The sequence below is a fragment of the Peromyscus maniculatus genome, chromosome 7, assembly GCF_049852395.1.
Source record: "Peromyscus maniculatus bairdii isolate BWxNUB_F1_BW_parent chromosome 7, HU_Pman_BW_mat_3.1, whole genome shotgun sequence".
NCBI classification, from domain to species: domain Eukaryota; kingdom Metazoa; phylum Chordata; class Mammalia; order Rodentia; family Cricetidae; genus Peromyscus; species Peromyscus maniculatus.
The window spans coordinates 112,430,185-112,447,207 of NC_134858.1; the positions used below are offsets into that span (position 1 = coordinate 112,430,185).

The 17,023-nt window shown below is 48.0% G+C and overlaps 1 protein-coding gene across 4 annotated transcripts in view; it reads left to right on the forward strand.

Moving 5' to 3' along the window:
* Osbpl10 (oxysterol binding protein like 10) overlaps nucleotides 1-17,023 on the forward strand; it is a 242,830-nt gene that overhangs the window by 69,555 nt on the left and 156,252 nt on the right. For all 4 annotated transcript variants that reach the window (XM_042282183.2, XM_076577295.1, XM_076577297.1 and 1 more), the window contains exon 2: nucleotides 12,364-12,539. In XM_042282183.2, the coding sequence (XP_042138117.2) occupies nucleotides 12,364-12,539 (176 nt within the window). The remainder of the gene's footprint in view (nucleotides 1-12,363; nucleotides 12,540-17,023) is intronic.

The following is a 17,023-nucleotide window of genomic DNA, read 5'->3' on the forward strand; positions in this document are numbered from 1 at the left end:
ATTAAAGCACAAATAAAATATGACCACAGTCCATCAATGAGCCCCAGGCTCAGTGAGTGACCTTGTCTTAAAACTTAAGGTGGGAGTGATTGAGAAAGACTTGTGATCCACACAGTCTTTTGGGAGTCACTTGTTTTTCTGCGACATCTGAAACTGATGTGACAATGATCTTCTTCTATAAAGGATTTTCAGTGTGATGGTGGTCATCTGAGTTTCCAAGTGGATTCTGGGGTTTGGAAGCTTTCTGACTGGTGAGTGATTGGTCATACAGCTGTCATCTGTTAGCCCGAGTTTCTTAAAATTAATATAGTCTTATTCTGGCTTTCTCAGTGAGTGCGCTAAGCATCATTTCCAGTGCCGGGCACATGGATTCGGGAGTCACAGTGTGTTATTCTCAGCGACTAATTATCAAGCACTCTGCTGAAGCAAGGGATCAGAGCTGTCATGTGCTGTTCCTGTTACCTCAAAGCAGCTGTGGGTTTCTCTCACCCCGGGTTCTGCACCATGTTTCCCACAGATATTTGTAGCTTCTGTACAGTGGGTGCTTTGGCTCTCCACACTCCTCATCCATGTCCATCAGCTCCTTCTGACAGTCAGAGCGTCAGTAATTCCACCGTCCCCATCCTGGCTGGACTGTTGCTGGGCTCACTGCAGATATTCTCATTGCTTCTTTCTTCCTTTCTTCCTTTCTTCCTTTCTCTCTCTCTCTCTCTCTCTCTCTCTCTCTCTCTCTCTCTCTCTCTCTCTCTTTTCTTTCTTTCTTCCTTTCTTCCTTTCTTTCTTCCTTCCTTCCTTCCTTCCTTCCTTCCTTCCTTCCTTCCTTCCTTCCTTCTCTCTCTCTCTCTCTCTCTCTCTCTCTCTCTCTCTCTCTCTTTCTCTATTATCAGCTTGATACAGTATAAATTCTTATACTAATTGTGAAATGTTTCATTGAGGCTTGCCCAGTAATTTAGTAAAACCAAAACTTATTATAAGCCACAGTCATCCTAGGGTCCCCCATGCTATATATATAGCCTCCCTGGTTCTGTGGGTTGCAGTCTGATTGTTCTTCGCTTTATATCTAGTATCCACTTATGAGTGAGTACATACCATGTTTGTCCTTCTGGGTTTGGATTACCTCACTCAGGATGATATTTTCTAGATCCATCCATTTGCCTGCAAATTTCATTCTGTCATTGTTTTTCTCTGTTGAGTAGTACTCCATTGTGTATATGTACCACATTTTCTTAATCCATTCTTCAGTTGATGGGCATCTAGGTTATTTCCAGGTTCTGGATATTACAGATATTCTCATTCTTTAAACATGTTTACTAAGTGTTATTGACATGTTATAAAATCCACTCATTCTGAGTCTATGTCTCCAGTGGTTTTAGTTTGTTTATATTGTAGTTAACTACTGATTGCTGTGGATATCATTCTATATAAATAAAACACTGATTGGCCAGTGGCCAGGCAGGAAGTATAGGTGGGACAAGGAGAGAGGAGAATTCTGGGAAGTGGAAGGCTGAGTCAGAGAGTCGCTGCCAGCTGCTGCCATGACAAGCAGCATGTGAAGATGCCGGTAAGCCACGAGCCATGTGGCAAAGTATAGATTAATAGAAATGGGCTAAATATAAGAGTTAGAGCTAGACAATGATAGGCCTGAGCTAATGGCCAAGCAGTTTAAATAATGTAAGAATCTGTGTGTATATTTTATAAGTGGGCTCCGGGACTGGCAGGACTTGGTTGGAGCTGGAGAGAAATCCTCCAGCTACAACTGATGTTCACTTTGAGAATATTACACACACACACACACACACACACACACACACACACACACACACACACACACACAGAGAGAGAGAGAGAGAGAGAGAGAGAGAGAGAGAGAGAGAGAGAGAGAGAGATTTGCAGTTCATACTGTTCTCACGGGAAGAAATAGATTGGTGGCATTGCCCCATGCTTACTTTGGAAATTGAAAAGTTACAGATGTCTTCTATGGGATGAGCCCTTGATCTGAGAAGGGGTTAGTCTCAAGCTCCAAATGATTCAGCCTGGAGACTCTGTCCTAAACCAACAGGTGGGGAACTAGGGAAGGGGGGCATCCTGGCCCATGGAAGAAAGGTCAGGAATTTCTCATGATCTAGGGATTTCATAAACCACTTCTTGTATCCAGTCAACATGTCAGCGATTTTTGCTTTTCTCCATGCTGGCGTCCCTTTCTACAGAACTCTGTATTAAACATGGCTGCTTGAATATGTTGCCATCTTTAGTTCCAACACTACCCTCGGCCCCCAGCAGCTGTGATTCATCCTGCATCTCTCTTTCCCTTGTCTGGACATTTCACACTAAGAGAATCTGACCTCATGCCACCTTTTGGCTCTGGCTTCTTAAACCTCCAGTAATTTTGTTCTCATCCCTGTCGTAGCCTGGCTCATTTCATTCTTATTGCTGACTAGTGTTCCATGGTAGATGCCCCTCATGTCTCATCTGCACACTAGCTGATGGCTGGTGAATGGCTTCCAGTTCTTGCCCGCTGTAAGGACTGCCGCTTCATATGTCTGCATGAACTTCTCAGGTGCCGATGGATGTGTTCCATCCTGCTTAGTCGATGGGTAGGAGCGCCTGGCTGTGCTTCCCCAGAAACTGTTCACATTCCTCTCAGCCCTGCAGGAAGGATGTGGATTCCCATTCTCACTGCTTACGATTATATGTCTGTTTATTGTGGTTATTCCAGTGTGTGTGAAATGGGCCTCACTGTGGCTTGCATATATAATTTTGCTAATGACTACCAATTGTATCTTCTTGTGTATTTGTGTGGTGTTTCACCCTCATGGCCACCCCGGTTCTGTTTCTGTTGCTGTGATAACACACCTTGATGCAGGGAAGAACACGGGTTTATCTTAGCTCCCAGTTTAGGCTTACAGTGCATCATGGCAGGGAAGTCAAGGCAGCGAGAACTTAAAACAGCTGGACACGTCACAGCTGCAGTCAAGAGCAGGAAGAAATGCCTGCATGCCTGTGTGACACTCGCCAGCCTTCTCTACTATGGTCCAGGGGCATAGGGAATGGAGATGCCCACTTACAGGCTGTGTCTCCTACAGACGTGCCCACAGGCCAACCGATCCAGGCAGTTTCTCAATGAGACACCCTTTCCACTGATTCTAGGTTTTGCCATGTTTATAATTAAAACCATCCAGCATAATTGTCAGCTTCACTGGGTTGGAATCATTCGGGAATCACCCACCTCAGTGTGTCTGAGGGTGTTCCAGAGAGGTTTAACTGAGGAGGGGACCTGCCCTGAATGTGGGCGGGACCATCCCTGGGCTGGGGTCCCAGAATGACTAAAAAGGAAAAGTGAGCCGAGCACCAATGTTTATCTCTCTCTCCCCGCTTCTTCACTACGGACACGATGTGACCAGCCACCTCATGCTTCTGCCACTGTATCTCCACTGCTGTGACAGACTGAATCCCCTCAGTGAGCCAAAATGAATCATTTCTTCCTTCCTTACAGCATCTTGTCATAACAATAAAAAGTAAATAATGTATTGTTAAGTATTCTTATACTTTTGTTGGCAAAAATAGGATCTTCTGCCTGGTTCTGACTGGGTTATGCATCTTTTTCTTCCTTTAAAATAAGGTCTTACTGTGCAGCCCAGGTTCATCTTAAACTTGTTGTATCTGCTGCCTCAGCCTCCCAGCTGCTTGGGTTACAGGTGGCAGCTGGCTTCCTGTTGTACTGTTGAGGTGAAGTCCTGCACATGCTGTGTGTTCCTACAGTATGTTGGGTCTTCCATCAAAGCCCTCTCAGAGACTGTGTGACAGCGCCCTTCACCCAGAGGTCCTGCTGCGGTCTGGCTTGTTGGTAGGCCATACACGAACTTTGGGTTGTTTTCACATCTGCCCTACCTTTGACTTTCTGTCAGTTTTCTCTGACAGCTCTAAAGTGTGTGGGTGGCTGGGGCCTGCTCTGGCTCCTGCTGCATCTGTGCCCAGATGTGGAGGACCCGGGAGAGTGTGCAGTCTCTTCCTTCTGTATCTGTGCCCAGATGTGGAGGACCCGGGAGAGTGTGCAGTCTCTTCCTTCTGTATCTGTGCCCAGATGTGGAGGACCCGGGAGAGTGTGCAGTCTCCTCCTGCTGCATCTGTGCCCAGATGTGGAGGACCCAGGAGAGTGTGCAGTCTCCTCCTGCTGCATCTGTGCCCAGATGTGGAGGACCCAGGAGAGTGTGCAGTCTCCTCCTGCTGCATCTGTGCCCAGATGTGGAGGACCCGGGAGAGTGTGCAGTCTCCTCCTGCTGCATCTGTGCCCAGATGTGGAGGACCCGGGAGAGTGTGCAGTCTCCTCCTGCTGCATCTGTGCCTAGATGTGGAGGACCCGGGAGAGTGTGCAGTCTCCTCCTGCTGCATCTGTGCCTAGATGTGGGAGAACCCAGGAGAGTGTGCAGTTTCCTCCTGCTGCATCTGTGCCCAGATGTGGAGGACCCAGGAGAGTGTCCCGTCTCCCTCCCCCATGGACTTCTGCCTAGATCCCTGGCTAGTCTGTGGCTTCCTCCAATAGGTCTGTAGCCTCCAGCTCAGGAGGCCCCTGGTCTTCACAGTGTACCTGTGGGATGCCTTTGCCACTTTAATTAACCACGTTCCCAGGCATATTAGCTTGCCTCTCCCCCCAGAGAGCACAGTGCTGTTTCTGTGGGCCTGGCCTGGGTGAACTATTAGCATAGCAGGACAGTCATGGGGACAGTCTCAGCTGGGTGTGCGGCTGACACTGGGCACAGAGCTGGTTAGCCTCCCTACTCCGTGCTGGAAAAGGTGGGAACCCATATAGTAGCCGGCCCCTTCCCTCCCTGCTTGACAAGGCCCCTCCCGGCCTTTTCCCACACCTGGGTAACACGCTTGCCACCCTCCCTCCAGGCCTCTTGATGGGAAGATGGATCCCACTCCTATGCCATGAGATTTTTTTCCTCTCTTCCCTTCACCATGCTCAAGTCCATTTCGACCCTGTACCCTCTCTTCCGTTCTGTTTCCACATCCCCAGACCTCAGTTCCTCAGCTCTGGGAACCTCTTACAAGTTGTAGCCGACTGGTGGACTCACTTCTGCGGTGACACAGTATCACAGCTGAAGTCGGTTTTATTTCAGTGAATGTCACCAGCTCTCTTCCTCCCAACACCAATGCAGGAAAACTGGTACATAACAGGTGCTCAGTAAGTTATTCTGAGAAACAAATTGAGTGCTGGTGAGTTGGCTCAGTGAGAATAGCATCTGCCACACAACCCTGAAGACCCGAGTTCAATCCCCAGGGCCCATATGATAGAAAGAACAGATTCTCGAAAGTTGTCTTGTGACCTCTGCATGCATGCTGTTGGAACCTGTGCACACGTGTACGTGCATACACATACACACACACACACACACACACACACACACACACACACACACACACACCAGTGATGACAATGAGGGTCAAGACTGTAACTCAGTTGGTAGAGCGCTTACCCAGCATGTACTAAGCCTTGAGTTCAGTTCCCAGTGCTGCATAAACTGAGTGTGATATCACACACTTGTCCAGTATTTTGGAGTTAGAAGATCAGAAATTTTTCAAGGCCATGCTTAGTTACATAGTGATTTTCAGGCTATCCTGGGCTACATGAGAACCTGTTTTAGGGGAGAAAAAGAAAAGAAAAGGCAAGATAAATAACTCAAGTGAATCCTTGGCTGTGGAACTAGAATTGTTTCCTTCCAATCCTTTTTGAACTTTTTTGTCTTTAATCATAATGTGAATACATTTACCCAGAATATGTAATCCATACAAAAGAGCCCTGAGACTGAGCGTGAATCCCCATGTGCTGATGTTAATCCTGATGCTCAGTGGGACAGGATTTTGAATCACCTAGGAGACACACCTCTGGGCCTGTCTGTGAGGGAGTTTCCAGAAAGGCCTCACTGAGGAGGGAGAATCCACCCTGAATGTGGGCCACACCATCCCCATGAGCTGGGGTCCTAAATCGAATAAAAAGGAGAAAGTGGGCCAAGCACTGACGTTCATCTGACCACTTAATTCTGGCTGTAGGTACAATGTGGGCAGCTGCCTGCCTTACGCGCCTGTAGCCATGCCCTTCATAATGGACTGTGAACTAAAATAAACTGTTACCTGTAGTTGTGTTTTTTTGTTTTTTTGTTTTTTTGGTAAACTCTTTGGGGGCCCACCACCCAGCTCCCAAATAAATACACGGAGGCTTATTCTTACTTATAAATACCCAGCCTTAGCTTGGCTTGTTTCTAACCAGCTTTTCTAACTTAAATTATCCCATTTCTTTTTTAACTATGTTTTGCCTCTGGGCTTTTTACCCCTCTTTATTCTATATATCTTTCTTTCCTTCTTACTCTGTGGCTGGCCCCTGGTATTCTCCTCTCCTCCCTTTCTTTCTCTCTCTCTCTCTCTCTCTCTCTCTCTCTCTCTCTCTCTCTCTCTCTCTCTTTTCTTTTTTGGTTTTTCAAGACAGGGTTTCTCTGTGTAGTTTTGCACCTTTCCTGGGACTCACTTGGTAGCCCAGGCTGGCCTTGAACTCACAGAGATCCGACTGGTTCTGCCTCCCGAGTGCTGGGATTAAAGGCGTGCGCCACCACCTGTGGTGGTATTGTGTTCCCCAAAAATATTGTGTACCCTAATAAACTTATCTGGGGTCAGAGAACAGAAAAGCCACTAGATACTTAGGATAGGCAGTGGTAGTACACGCCTTTAATCCTAGCATTCCAGAGGCAGAAATCCATGTGTTCAAGGATACAGACAGGCATAGTGACTCACCCTTTAATCCCAGAAAGCAGCCTTTAATCCCAGGGAGTGGTGGTGGAAAGCAGAAAGGTATATAAGGCGTGAGGACCAGAAACTAAAAGCATTTGGCTGGTTAAGCATTTGGCTGGTTAAGCATTTGGCTAATTAAGCTTTCAGGCTTTCTAGCAGCAGTTCAACTGAGATCCATTTGGATGAGGACTCAGAAGCTTCCAGTCTGAGGAAACAGGATCAGCTGAGAAGTTGGCCAGGTGATATTGGTTGAAATATTAAGGCCACTTCACGAAGTTAAAAGGGAGGTTTATTTTGTGGTAACTTACAAGTGAAGGGATAGATAACAAGGTCTGGGAAAGGTGTGGCACAGTCCGGCGGTGTTCTCTGGAGAACTCTGCTAGGTCTACCTCCAGTGTCCAGCGTCCAGGAACCAAGAGAGATGGCGCATCCGGATCTCAGGTCTTCAAGGTCCTCTCTTGGCCCTGCCTTGTAGGCATGACAGTTTCCAAAGCCTCAGTGGGGGTTGGAACTTCCAGATTAAGGTTGGAATGGCTACCCACTACAAGGTGAGGTTAGCTGTGGCTTGTTCTGTCTCTCTGATCTTCCAGTGTTCACCCCAATACCTGGCCTCAGGTTTGATTTTTATTAATAAGACTCTTTAAGACTCATGCTACAACCACCACCTGGCTCCTTATTTCTTACTCCTCTCTCTCTCTCTCCCTCTCTCTCAGATTTCTCCTATTTATTCTCTCTGAATGCCAGCCCCACCTATCCTTTCTCCTGCCTAGATATTGGCTGTTCAGCTCTTTATTAGATCAATCAGGCAGGCAAAGTAACACAGCTTCACAGAGTTAAACAAATGCAACATAAAAGAATGAACACATCATTAAACAAATGTTCTGCAGCATAAACAAATGTAACCCATCTTCAACTAACATTCTACAACAGTCACCTTCGTCACGTGTCTTATCACCACAGTGAGGAAGGTCACAGGCTCTGCCAGGAGTGTTCTGATGGCCCTCCTCCCCTTGAAAAAGAGCGAACTCGGACTCTCCTAAGTTCCTTCCATCTTGTTGGCCTCATCATAGGTTAACCAAGCAGGCTCACTGCAGTTAGAGCACTGGCTTCAGACCGTCACAGCACTTAGGAGACCGTCACAGCACTTAAGACTTCAGTGTGAGCACTGGGAAAGGGTGTGACTTTGGGATTGTAATGTGCACGCTGGGATGGGATTACCATCTGTATTTAGGGTTGTGTTATGTACATTGGAGAAGAGGTCTTGTCTGTGTGATGGTTGGTTGTATTATGTACATTGGGGAAGAGGTTTTGTCCGTGTGATGGTTGGTTTTAAATTTCAACTTTGGCACAAGCTAAAGTTAACCTGGGTAGAGTTTCACTTGAGAAATTATTCAGATCAGGCAGGCCTGTGGGTGTGACTGCTGGGATTGTCTTGATAGTTAAATGATGTAGGAGGACCCAGCCCACTGTGGGTGGCGCCATTCCCTCTGGAAGGATGTCCTGACTTATACAGACAGGAGAAGTGGCAGACAGCAAGGAAGGATTCGTTTCTCTCTGTTCTCGACTGTAGATGGGTGCTGTGGATATCCCTCTATATAAATAAAACACTGATGGCCAGTGACCAGGCAGAAAGTATAGGCGGGACAAAGAGAGAGGAGAATTGGGGAAACAGGAAGAAGGAAGAGAGACACTGCAGCCAAGGCCAGGACAAGCAGCATGTAAAGATGCCGGTAAGCCACCAGCCATGTGGCAAGGTATAGATTTATAGAAATGGGTTAATTTAAGACAGAAGAACAGTTAGCAAGAAGCCTGCCATGGCCATACAGTTTGTAAGCAATATAAGTCTCTGTGTTTACTTGGTTGGGTCTGAGCGGCTGTGGGACTGGCGGGTGACAAAGATTTGTCCTGACTGTGGGCAAGGCAGGAAAACTCTAGCAACAGATGGGATGTGACCAGTGCTAGACTGTAACCTGGACTTGTAAGCCAGATAAACCCATACCCTTTCTTCTCCTATCTGGCTTTTTGGCTAGGGTGTTTTATTATAGTAACAGAAATGAAACCAGAAGAGTCGGCGTTTAGGATTGTAATGTGCACATTGGGAGGAGGTTACAGTCTACATTTAGGATTGCAATATCATTGGGAGGGGGTTGTTTTCTAAGCAGGCTGACCTGTAGACTACAGAGATGATGAAAATACAGAAGAAAACCAGCCAGCTTTTGGCTTTTGCAAACAGGGGTATCAAGGCTCTGAATGCTCACGTCACTTGCCCATGAGTGAGCATAAGCATGCTTGGTTGTGTGTGCCAAGGTAGGTGTGAGCGAGGCTGTAGCTGTTTAGACATGCCTGGCTTGGTTTGTCGGAGTATGTGTGAGTGCCTATGTATGTGAGTGCCTATGTGTGTGAGTGCCTATGTATGTGAGTGCCTATGTATGGGTGTATGAACACAGGTGTGAGTGTGGTATGCACAGGTGTTTATGGGTTGCAGTGTGAGGGCTTGTGTGCACTTGGTGTTTGTATGCACCAGGATGCATCTAAGGATGTTAGTGGTGGATTCATGTCCTCAGCCCTTCCAGAAGGGCCTCACCCCCCAGCCTAGGAATCTTCAGGGCCTCTGCAGAAGCCAGACCACTAGAACAAAGGGGGTTTTCTTCTTGGGTTGATTTGGTTCCCCCACTTACTCTCTTTTCTTCCCCAGAATAATCATTTAAATTTAATTTAGCAAGGAAAATATTCTCTATACACCATTTAGTTCACCTTCTCAGCCGTCAGATTGCCTGTTACAGTTCAAAGATACATACACACAGAGACACACAGACACACACGCTCACACATACACATCCACACACATCTTCCCACAGACCCCCATACACCCGCCCCCCAACACAGACATACAGACAGACACACCCCCTCACCCTCACAGGTTGTAGAGGTCAGGTTTGTTTCAATTGTTCTCTGGGAGAAAAGATCTTTAGAGTTTTATCTGGCAGTTTCATTTGGCTAATGCAGCCTAATCCAGAAATATGGTTGACTTTCCTCAGAATGAAAGCCACAATTCTCAGATACAGCTCCAGGCTGGACCTGACAGAGCCATGACCCCGTGGGAAGCCAAGTTTAATTTTTTTCTTCCCAGGAGCCGGGACCATCAGGAATTGCTTTTCTTAATGCCAGGTGGATGGCTATCATCTGTCTGTGACTCCAGCTGGCTTTACTTTGAAAGGCCATGTTGAAGGAACAAAATGTCCATCTGTTAAAATTCTTAACCAGTCACTGTCCCATCCCTCTGAGAAGATAGAAATTTCAACTATATTTAGAAAATAAGTACATGATTTCCTCCCCCCCTCTCCCCCACCCTCCCTCCCTCCCCACCTCCCTCCCTCCCTCCCTCCCCACCTCCCTCCCTCCCCACCTCCCTCCCCCCCTCCCTCCCTCCCTCCCTCCCTCCCTCCCTCCCTCCCTCCCTCCCTCCCTCCCTCCCCACCTTCCTCCCTCCCTCTCCTCCTCCTCTCTCCCCTCTTCTCCCATCTCTCCCTCCTTTCCCTCCTGAGACAGATCTTATGTAGCAACCTAGGATGGATTCACATTCACTCATGTGGCTGAGGATGGCCTTGAACTCCTCCTGTTCTTCCTGCTTCTACCTCCCAAGTGCTGGGATTAAAGGCATGTGCCACCACATTTGGCTATTTACTTATATACTTATTTTAGCTCTGAGATTATTTATTTCATGTGTGTGAGTATTTTGCCTACATGTCTGTGTACCATATTCATGAAGTATCCTTAGAGGCTAGAAGAGGGTGCTGGATGACCCGGAACTGATATTACAGATACTTGTAATTTGGTATATGGGTTCTGGGCCTCGAACCCAGGTCCCCTGGAAGCAGTCAGTGCTCTTAACCACTGAGACATCTCTCTAACCCCTATTTATTTTTATACAGAGTCTTACAGTGTAGCTCAAACTGTCCTGGAACTCATTATATAACCCAAGCTAGCCTTTCATATGAGGCAATCCTCCTGCCTCCACAATCCTGAAACCTGAGATTACAGGTGTGAGCCACTAGGCCCACCCAACTTGAAAGGAGTGCTTTGTTAGTATTCTTTAGTACAAACAGTTTATTTTGCATTTGTGTTTCAACACTTGAGGGGGCCGGGGACTGTCCCAGTTGGCAGAGGCTTACCTAGCACCCACGAGGCTAGCATGTGTGAGGGCCTGGAGTGGCTCCCCAGGGCGCTGGCGCAGTTGGCAGAGGGCTTAGCTAGCATGCATGATGGTGGGCCTGGATCCCCAGAGCTGCCCAAACCAAGGTCGGTGCATGTCTGTTAACCAAGTACTTGGTAGTCTGAAACAGGGGTATTGCTGAGAGTTTGAGGCTAGCCTGGGCTATGTAGCAAGATAATCCCCTCTGCCCTAGAAAAATAACTTTCTTTATACAGTGCTTTAAACAGCTCCCAAGTTGTCACCTATGAACTTTTTCGTTCTTTTTTTTTTTTTTGGTTTTTCGACAGGGTTTCTCTGTATAGCTTTGCGCCTTTCCTGGAACTCTCTCTGTAGTCTAGGCCAGCCTCGAATTCACAGAGATCCACCTTCCTCTGCCTCCCAAGTGCTGGGATTAAAGGCGAGTGCCACCACCGCCCGGCAACTTTTTCGTTCTTAAATAGCCACAGTTACTTACAAGTGGTAATGTGTGGACCTGTGGGTGTGGCATAGCTTCCCAAGCCTCAGAGTCCTGGACACCCCCACTCCATTTTCCTGCTTCACACTCGCGCGTGGGGTGGTTAGTGCTGCAGACAACCCAGAAACTCCTATATGTGACTGAGGTAATCCCCACCCCAAGTGGATCCCCAGGGGTCTGGGGTTGTCTGCCATCCCAAGAGCTGGGTGTTTGCTTTGACCTTTGTAATTTCTGAACCCTTTGAAAAGACATGCCACTGACAGATGTGGCTTGCACTGTGATACAGATGTGGCTTGCACTGTGAGAAGCAGGCTGTTCAAATTGCTGGGGTCTGCAGCATGGCCACGGAGCACAACATGTGGGAGATTTATCTTAGTGGTAAGGTTTGTGTTAGGCCCTGGGTACAATGCCTAGTGTGGTGTGTGTGTGTGTGTGTAGACAAAGATACAGCTTTCACTCCAAAGAGACTTAAGAGAGAGCTTATTCTGAGCTGAGTGTGAGTACCCTGGCCTGAGAACACCGACTCAAGTTGCCCCAAGTGACACACGCCTCCATGGAAATGATGACATGAAATTATACAGTCATAGAACAAAAGGTCACAAATGGAGACATTGCTGACCAGTGGGACGTCAGTTAGGTGCTGGCCTTACTCTGCTATCTGGTGAGGTTCTTAGCTTCTGGCCTGCTGAAAGCCAGGGGTCTTCTAAGAACTTCATGTATCCCAGAATCCCTTCTGCTTTCACAGCTGATGCTCTCTTATTTGGGTGGTTCCTCTGAGTTCCGGGAAGAGTTCTGGTCTCTGGCTTTGTAGATTGGGTGCTCCGATTGGGTTGCTTTTGGTTCAGAGTCTCTTACTGCACTGCATTGCCAGGGACTGGCCGGGGAGAAGTCACGCTTCGATCTCTCTGTTCAGGTACTTCGTGCTGGATTTCGAGGCTGGCCTCCTGCAGTATTTTGTGAATGAACAGAGCAAACAGCAGAAGCCCCGAGGAGTCCTGTCTTTGTCTGGAGCCATCGTGTCCCTGAGTGACGAAGCGCCCCACATGCTGGTGGTGTACTCTGCCAACGGAGAGATGTATAAACTGAGAGGTATGTTGTCCTGGTGAAACTGTGAGCGGCCCCTCGGCCCCTCGACTGCTTTACGGTGTGCTGCTGATTGGTGGCTCTTTTGTTTTTGTGGGGGAAACACCTTTAGAACTGGAGAGATGGTTCATTGAATAAGGGCTCCTGCTGCCAGATCCACAGCCTGAGTTAGAATCCCTGGTCCTATATGATGGAAGGAGAGAACTGACTCCTGCAAGGTGTTCTGTGACCTCCACAGGTGTGCCATGGCATGTGTGAGTGCACACACACACACACACACACACACACACACACACACACACACACACACTCACTCACTCACCTGCCCACCCACCCACGCACCCGCCCATCCACCCACTCACCCACTCACTCACTCTCTCTGGCTTGATCTCTCTTTCTCTCACTGCCTCCCATCACTCTTCCTCCTCCCGCATCTCCCCCCACCCCCATCATTCCTTCTCCCCTACCCCCATCACTCTCCCTCCCCCATCATTCCCCCTCCCCCATCACTCCCCCTCCCCCATCACTCTCCCCCTCCCCCATCACTCTCCCCCTCCCCCATCACTCTCCCCCTCCCCCATCACTCTCTCCCTCCCCCATCACTCTCCCCCTCCCCCATCACTCTCCCCCTCCCCCATCACTCTCCCCCTCCCCCATCACTCTCCCCCTCCCCCATCACTCTCCCCCCTCCCCCATCACTCTCTCCCTCCCCCATCACTCTCCCCCTCCCCCATCACTCTCCCCCTCCCCCATCACTCTCTCCCTCCCCCATCACTCTCCCCCTCCCCCATCACTCTCCCCCTCCCCCATCACTCTCCCCCTCCCCCATCACTCTCCCCCTCCCCCATCACTCTCCCCCCTCCCCCATCACTCTCCCCCTCCCCCATCATTTCCCCTCCCCCATCATTTCCCCTCCCCCATCACTCTCCCCCTCCCCCATCACTCTCCCCCCTCCCCCATCACTCTCCCCCTCCCCCATCATTTCCCCTCCCCCATCACTCTCCCCCTCCCCCATCATTCCTTCTCCCTTTCCCCCACCACTCGCCCCTCCCCCATCACTCTCCCCCTCCCCCATCACTCTTTCTTAATCTTCACTCCATTGCCTTGTTAGGAATTGCGCTCTAAGAACTAAGCAAACCTTTTGAGTACCCTAGTGCCTGTCCCCCAGTTTCTCTGGAACCTTCTCTTTGCAAAGGACCCATTCTTCCTGTTCTGCTCAGTCCATCACTGTCATGGCTCCTTCTAGGAGCCTGCTCTGTTAATTTCTTTTAGGCACTTCCTGGCATTGTGGTACCCCATGAGGACTGGCACTGTGGTCCCATGAGGACTGCTGTGTGATGGGTGACTGTGGAGGGAAGTCATTTTACATTCTCAAGGCACCTCCATCACAGAAATGCTGGACCTGATTCTTACAGGATAATTTGATTTTCATTTTGCCAGGATTCTGTTCTGGCTGCATTTTGTTAAGGTTCTGATAAAATAATGAAATAAGCAAAAAGTGTGTGTGTGTGTGTGTGTGTGTGTGTGTGTGTGTGCGTGTGCACACCCACCTATTCCCCCCCCCCACACACACACACATGCACTACTGTGGTACTTCTATTTTAGCTGTGACAAAATACTTGACAAAGTCACTTAAGGAGAGAAGGGATTGTTTTGGCTCACAATTTGAGGGATCCAGTCCTACATGGCGGGGAAGGCGTGGCGCAGGGGCAGGAGGTGTCCACAGTCAGGAAGCATGCTCTGAGTCTTAGCCTAGGGGATGGTGCTGCTCACACTTAGGGTGGGTGTTTCCCTCTTGGTTAAGCCTCTCTGTAAATACCCTTACACAGGCTCAGAAGGGTGTTTCCATGGTGAGTCTGAGTTCACTTAACTTGACAAAGATTAAGTAACACACAACACAGGCACCTATACACAGCATACACCGATACCCATATACACCCTCCCATATACCCCCACCTCGATTAATGTTATTTCTTAAGACCTGAGCAAAGCTGGGCAAGCTGGGCTCTGTTAGCTGGCTGATAATTTTGCCTTCTTATATAAGCCCCCCCTCCCCCCCCCCGCCTTTTTCAAAGCAAGAGCAAAATAGCAAAGACAACCCCTTCTCGCCCGCCCCGCACCCTGCCTGAGAGGGCTGCGAAGCCATGCTGAGGGCCTGATTCCTTCCTCTCAGTCCAATTTTCACCTGTTTTACTGCCAAACTTTCCCACCCCAGAGAGGGGCCGAGGTAACGGCTCTGTGTTGTCTAGATGTGAACCCCAGCTCAGAGGCTGAAAAACAACCCCAAGGCCTTAGAAGTGAGTGTCTGCAGCTGAAGGCATTGCCTTCTCCCTCTTTTGGGATTCCCGCAGCATGGCTTCCAGCTGGCTGGATTTATGTGGTCTTTGGTGTCGCTTTGCCATTTATTGCTTAATAAATTGTCGGTGCAGAGACCATAGAAGGGAAACTTAATGGAATTTCCCCTCCACATGTGTGGTTGATAAAGAGACACAAAGCCAAGTCCTTCCATAGTTGAGCCATTTTAACTTGTTGAGTTGTTACTATTCTGTGTATTATTAAGCTCCAATTTTAAAAAAAAGATTTTATTTTTAAATTGTGTGTATATCTATGTGTGGGTTTGTGCATGTGAGTGCAGTACCTATGGAGGCCAGAAGAGGGCATTGGAGTTACAAGCAGTTGAGAGCTGCCTGATGTGGGTGCTGGGAACCAAACTAGCATCCTTTGCAAGAGCAGCGTGTGCTCTTAACTACTGAGTCATCTCTCCAGCCCCTTCCAGTTTCTTTCTTTCTTTCTTTTTTTTTTTACAGAGCAATTTTAATAGCAAATCTGAAATTATTGTTAAATTCTCCATGACACAGTCACAAGTTTAGCTGGACTTTATCAGCTTCAAAACTAGCAGGATAGCTATCTGCATGTTATGGCTTCTCTGTGTCTGACCCATGAGGCGCTCATGGTCTGTTTTCTCATTCCCTGAACACGGTGGAGTTGGCTCAATATATCATGAGTAGTGAAGCTTTGGGGAATATTTCTGATGCAGAAACTTTGGAAGTTAATTTTCTCAGTCCTACACTGTGCTTATCATCTTTGGGCAGTTGGCCTCTTGGCAAATGTATCATTTGGGATTTTGAAAGGCCCACCCACATGGGACCGTGCAGAGAATTTCTCTCCCCTTCTCCCTCCCTCCTTCTGTTTCTCTCCTTTCTTTCTTTCCTCTCCTTCCTTCCTTTCCTTTCTTTTTGAGACAGTGTTTCACATTATAACCCAGGCTGTCCTGGGACTCACTATGTAGCCCAGGCTAGCCTCACACCCACAGCAGTTCTCTGTCTCAGGCTCCTGGGTGCAGAGATTATGGGCATGTGTCACCACACTTTCCAACTCTGGTTTTTTTTATGTTGTATACACTTAGTGTTTTGCTTGCACATATGTCTGCACCACATGTGTCCCTGGTGTGGAGAGGGCTAGAAGAGAGTGTGGCTCCCTTGGCACAGACAGTTGTGAGCCAATGTGTGGGTGCTGGGAACTGAGCTGTCTCCAGCCCTGACCTGGATTTCTTTACTTGGAACATCAAGCTGGAGCTGAGTTTGACAAATGACGCTTGGACTCATCTTTGTAAACAAGTATAATTTCCATGGGAATAACTTTTATTTTGCATAGTTACCGTTTGCACAGTTAGTTTTCTAGCGATATTGTGTAGTTAATGCAGTTAAGTTGATGATTTAGATGTTTTGGAACTTATATGTCCATGATATTTAATAATAATTATGAGTGTTATTTGAGGAGTGGGTGTGGATGGAAGAATATGACCATATGATTATCCCGTTCTCTCTCTCTCTCTCTCTCTCTCTCTCTCTCTCTCTCTCTCTCTCTCTCTCTCTCTCCTTTACACTGTATGTGTGCACCTGTGTGTGAGTGCACCTGTGTGTGTGTGTGTATGTATGTGTGTGTGTGTGAAGGCCAAGGTCAGCACTGGGAATCTTCCTCAATCATTTGCCACCTCATTTTTTGAGGTAGAGTTTCTCTTTTAACCTGGAGCTCACCAATTTGACTAGGTTGGTTGTCTAGCAAGTCTCAGACATCCTCCTGTCTCTGCTTCCCAGAACTGGAGCTCCACAGTGCCTGACTTTCCACATGGCTGCTTAGGATCTGAACCGGGGTCCTCATCCTCATACCACAAGCATTTTATCAACTGTGCCATCTCCCTAGCAACACCCACCCCCAGCCTTTCAAAAAGACGAAGCCTCATTCTATGCTCCAGCCACACTGGCTTAGAACTTGACTCCTTAAGCCTTGTTGGCCTTGAACTCTAGATCCTTTTGCCTCAGCCTCCTGAGTGCTAGGATTGCCAGGTGTATGCCACCATGCCCAGCAAGACTCCTTTTATTATTATTATTATTATTATTATTACTACTACTACTACTACTACGATTATCTTAGGGTTTCTGTTGCTATGAAGAGACACCATGACGATGGGAACTCTTAAAAAGGAAAAC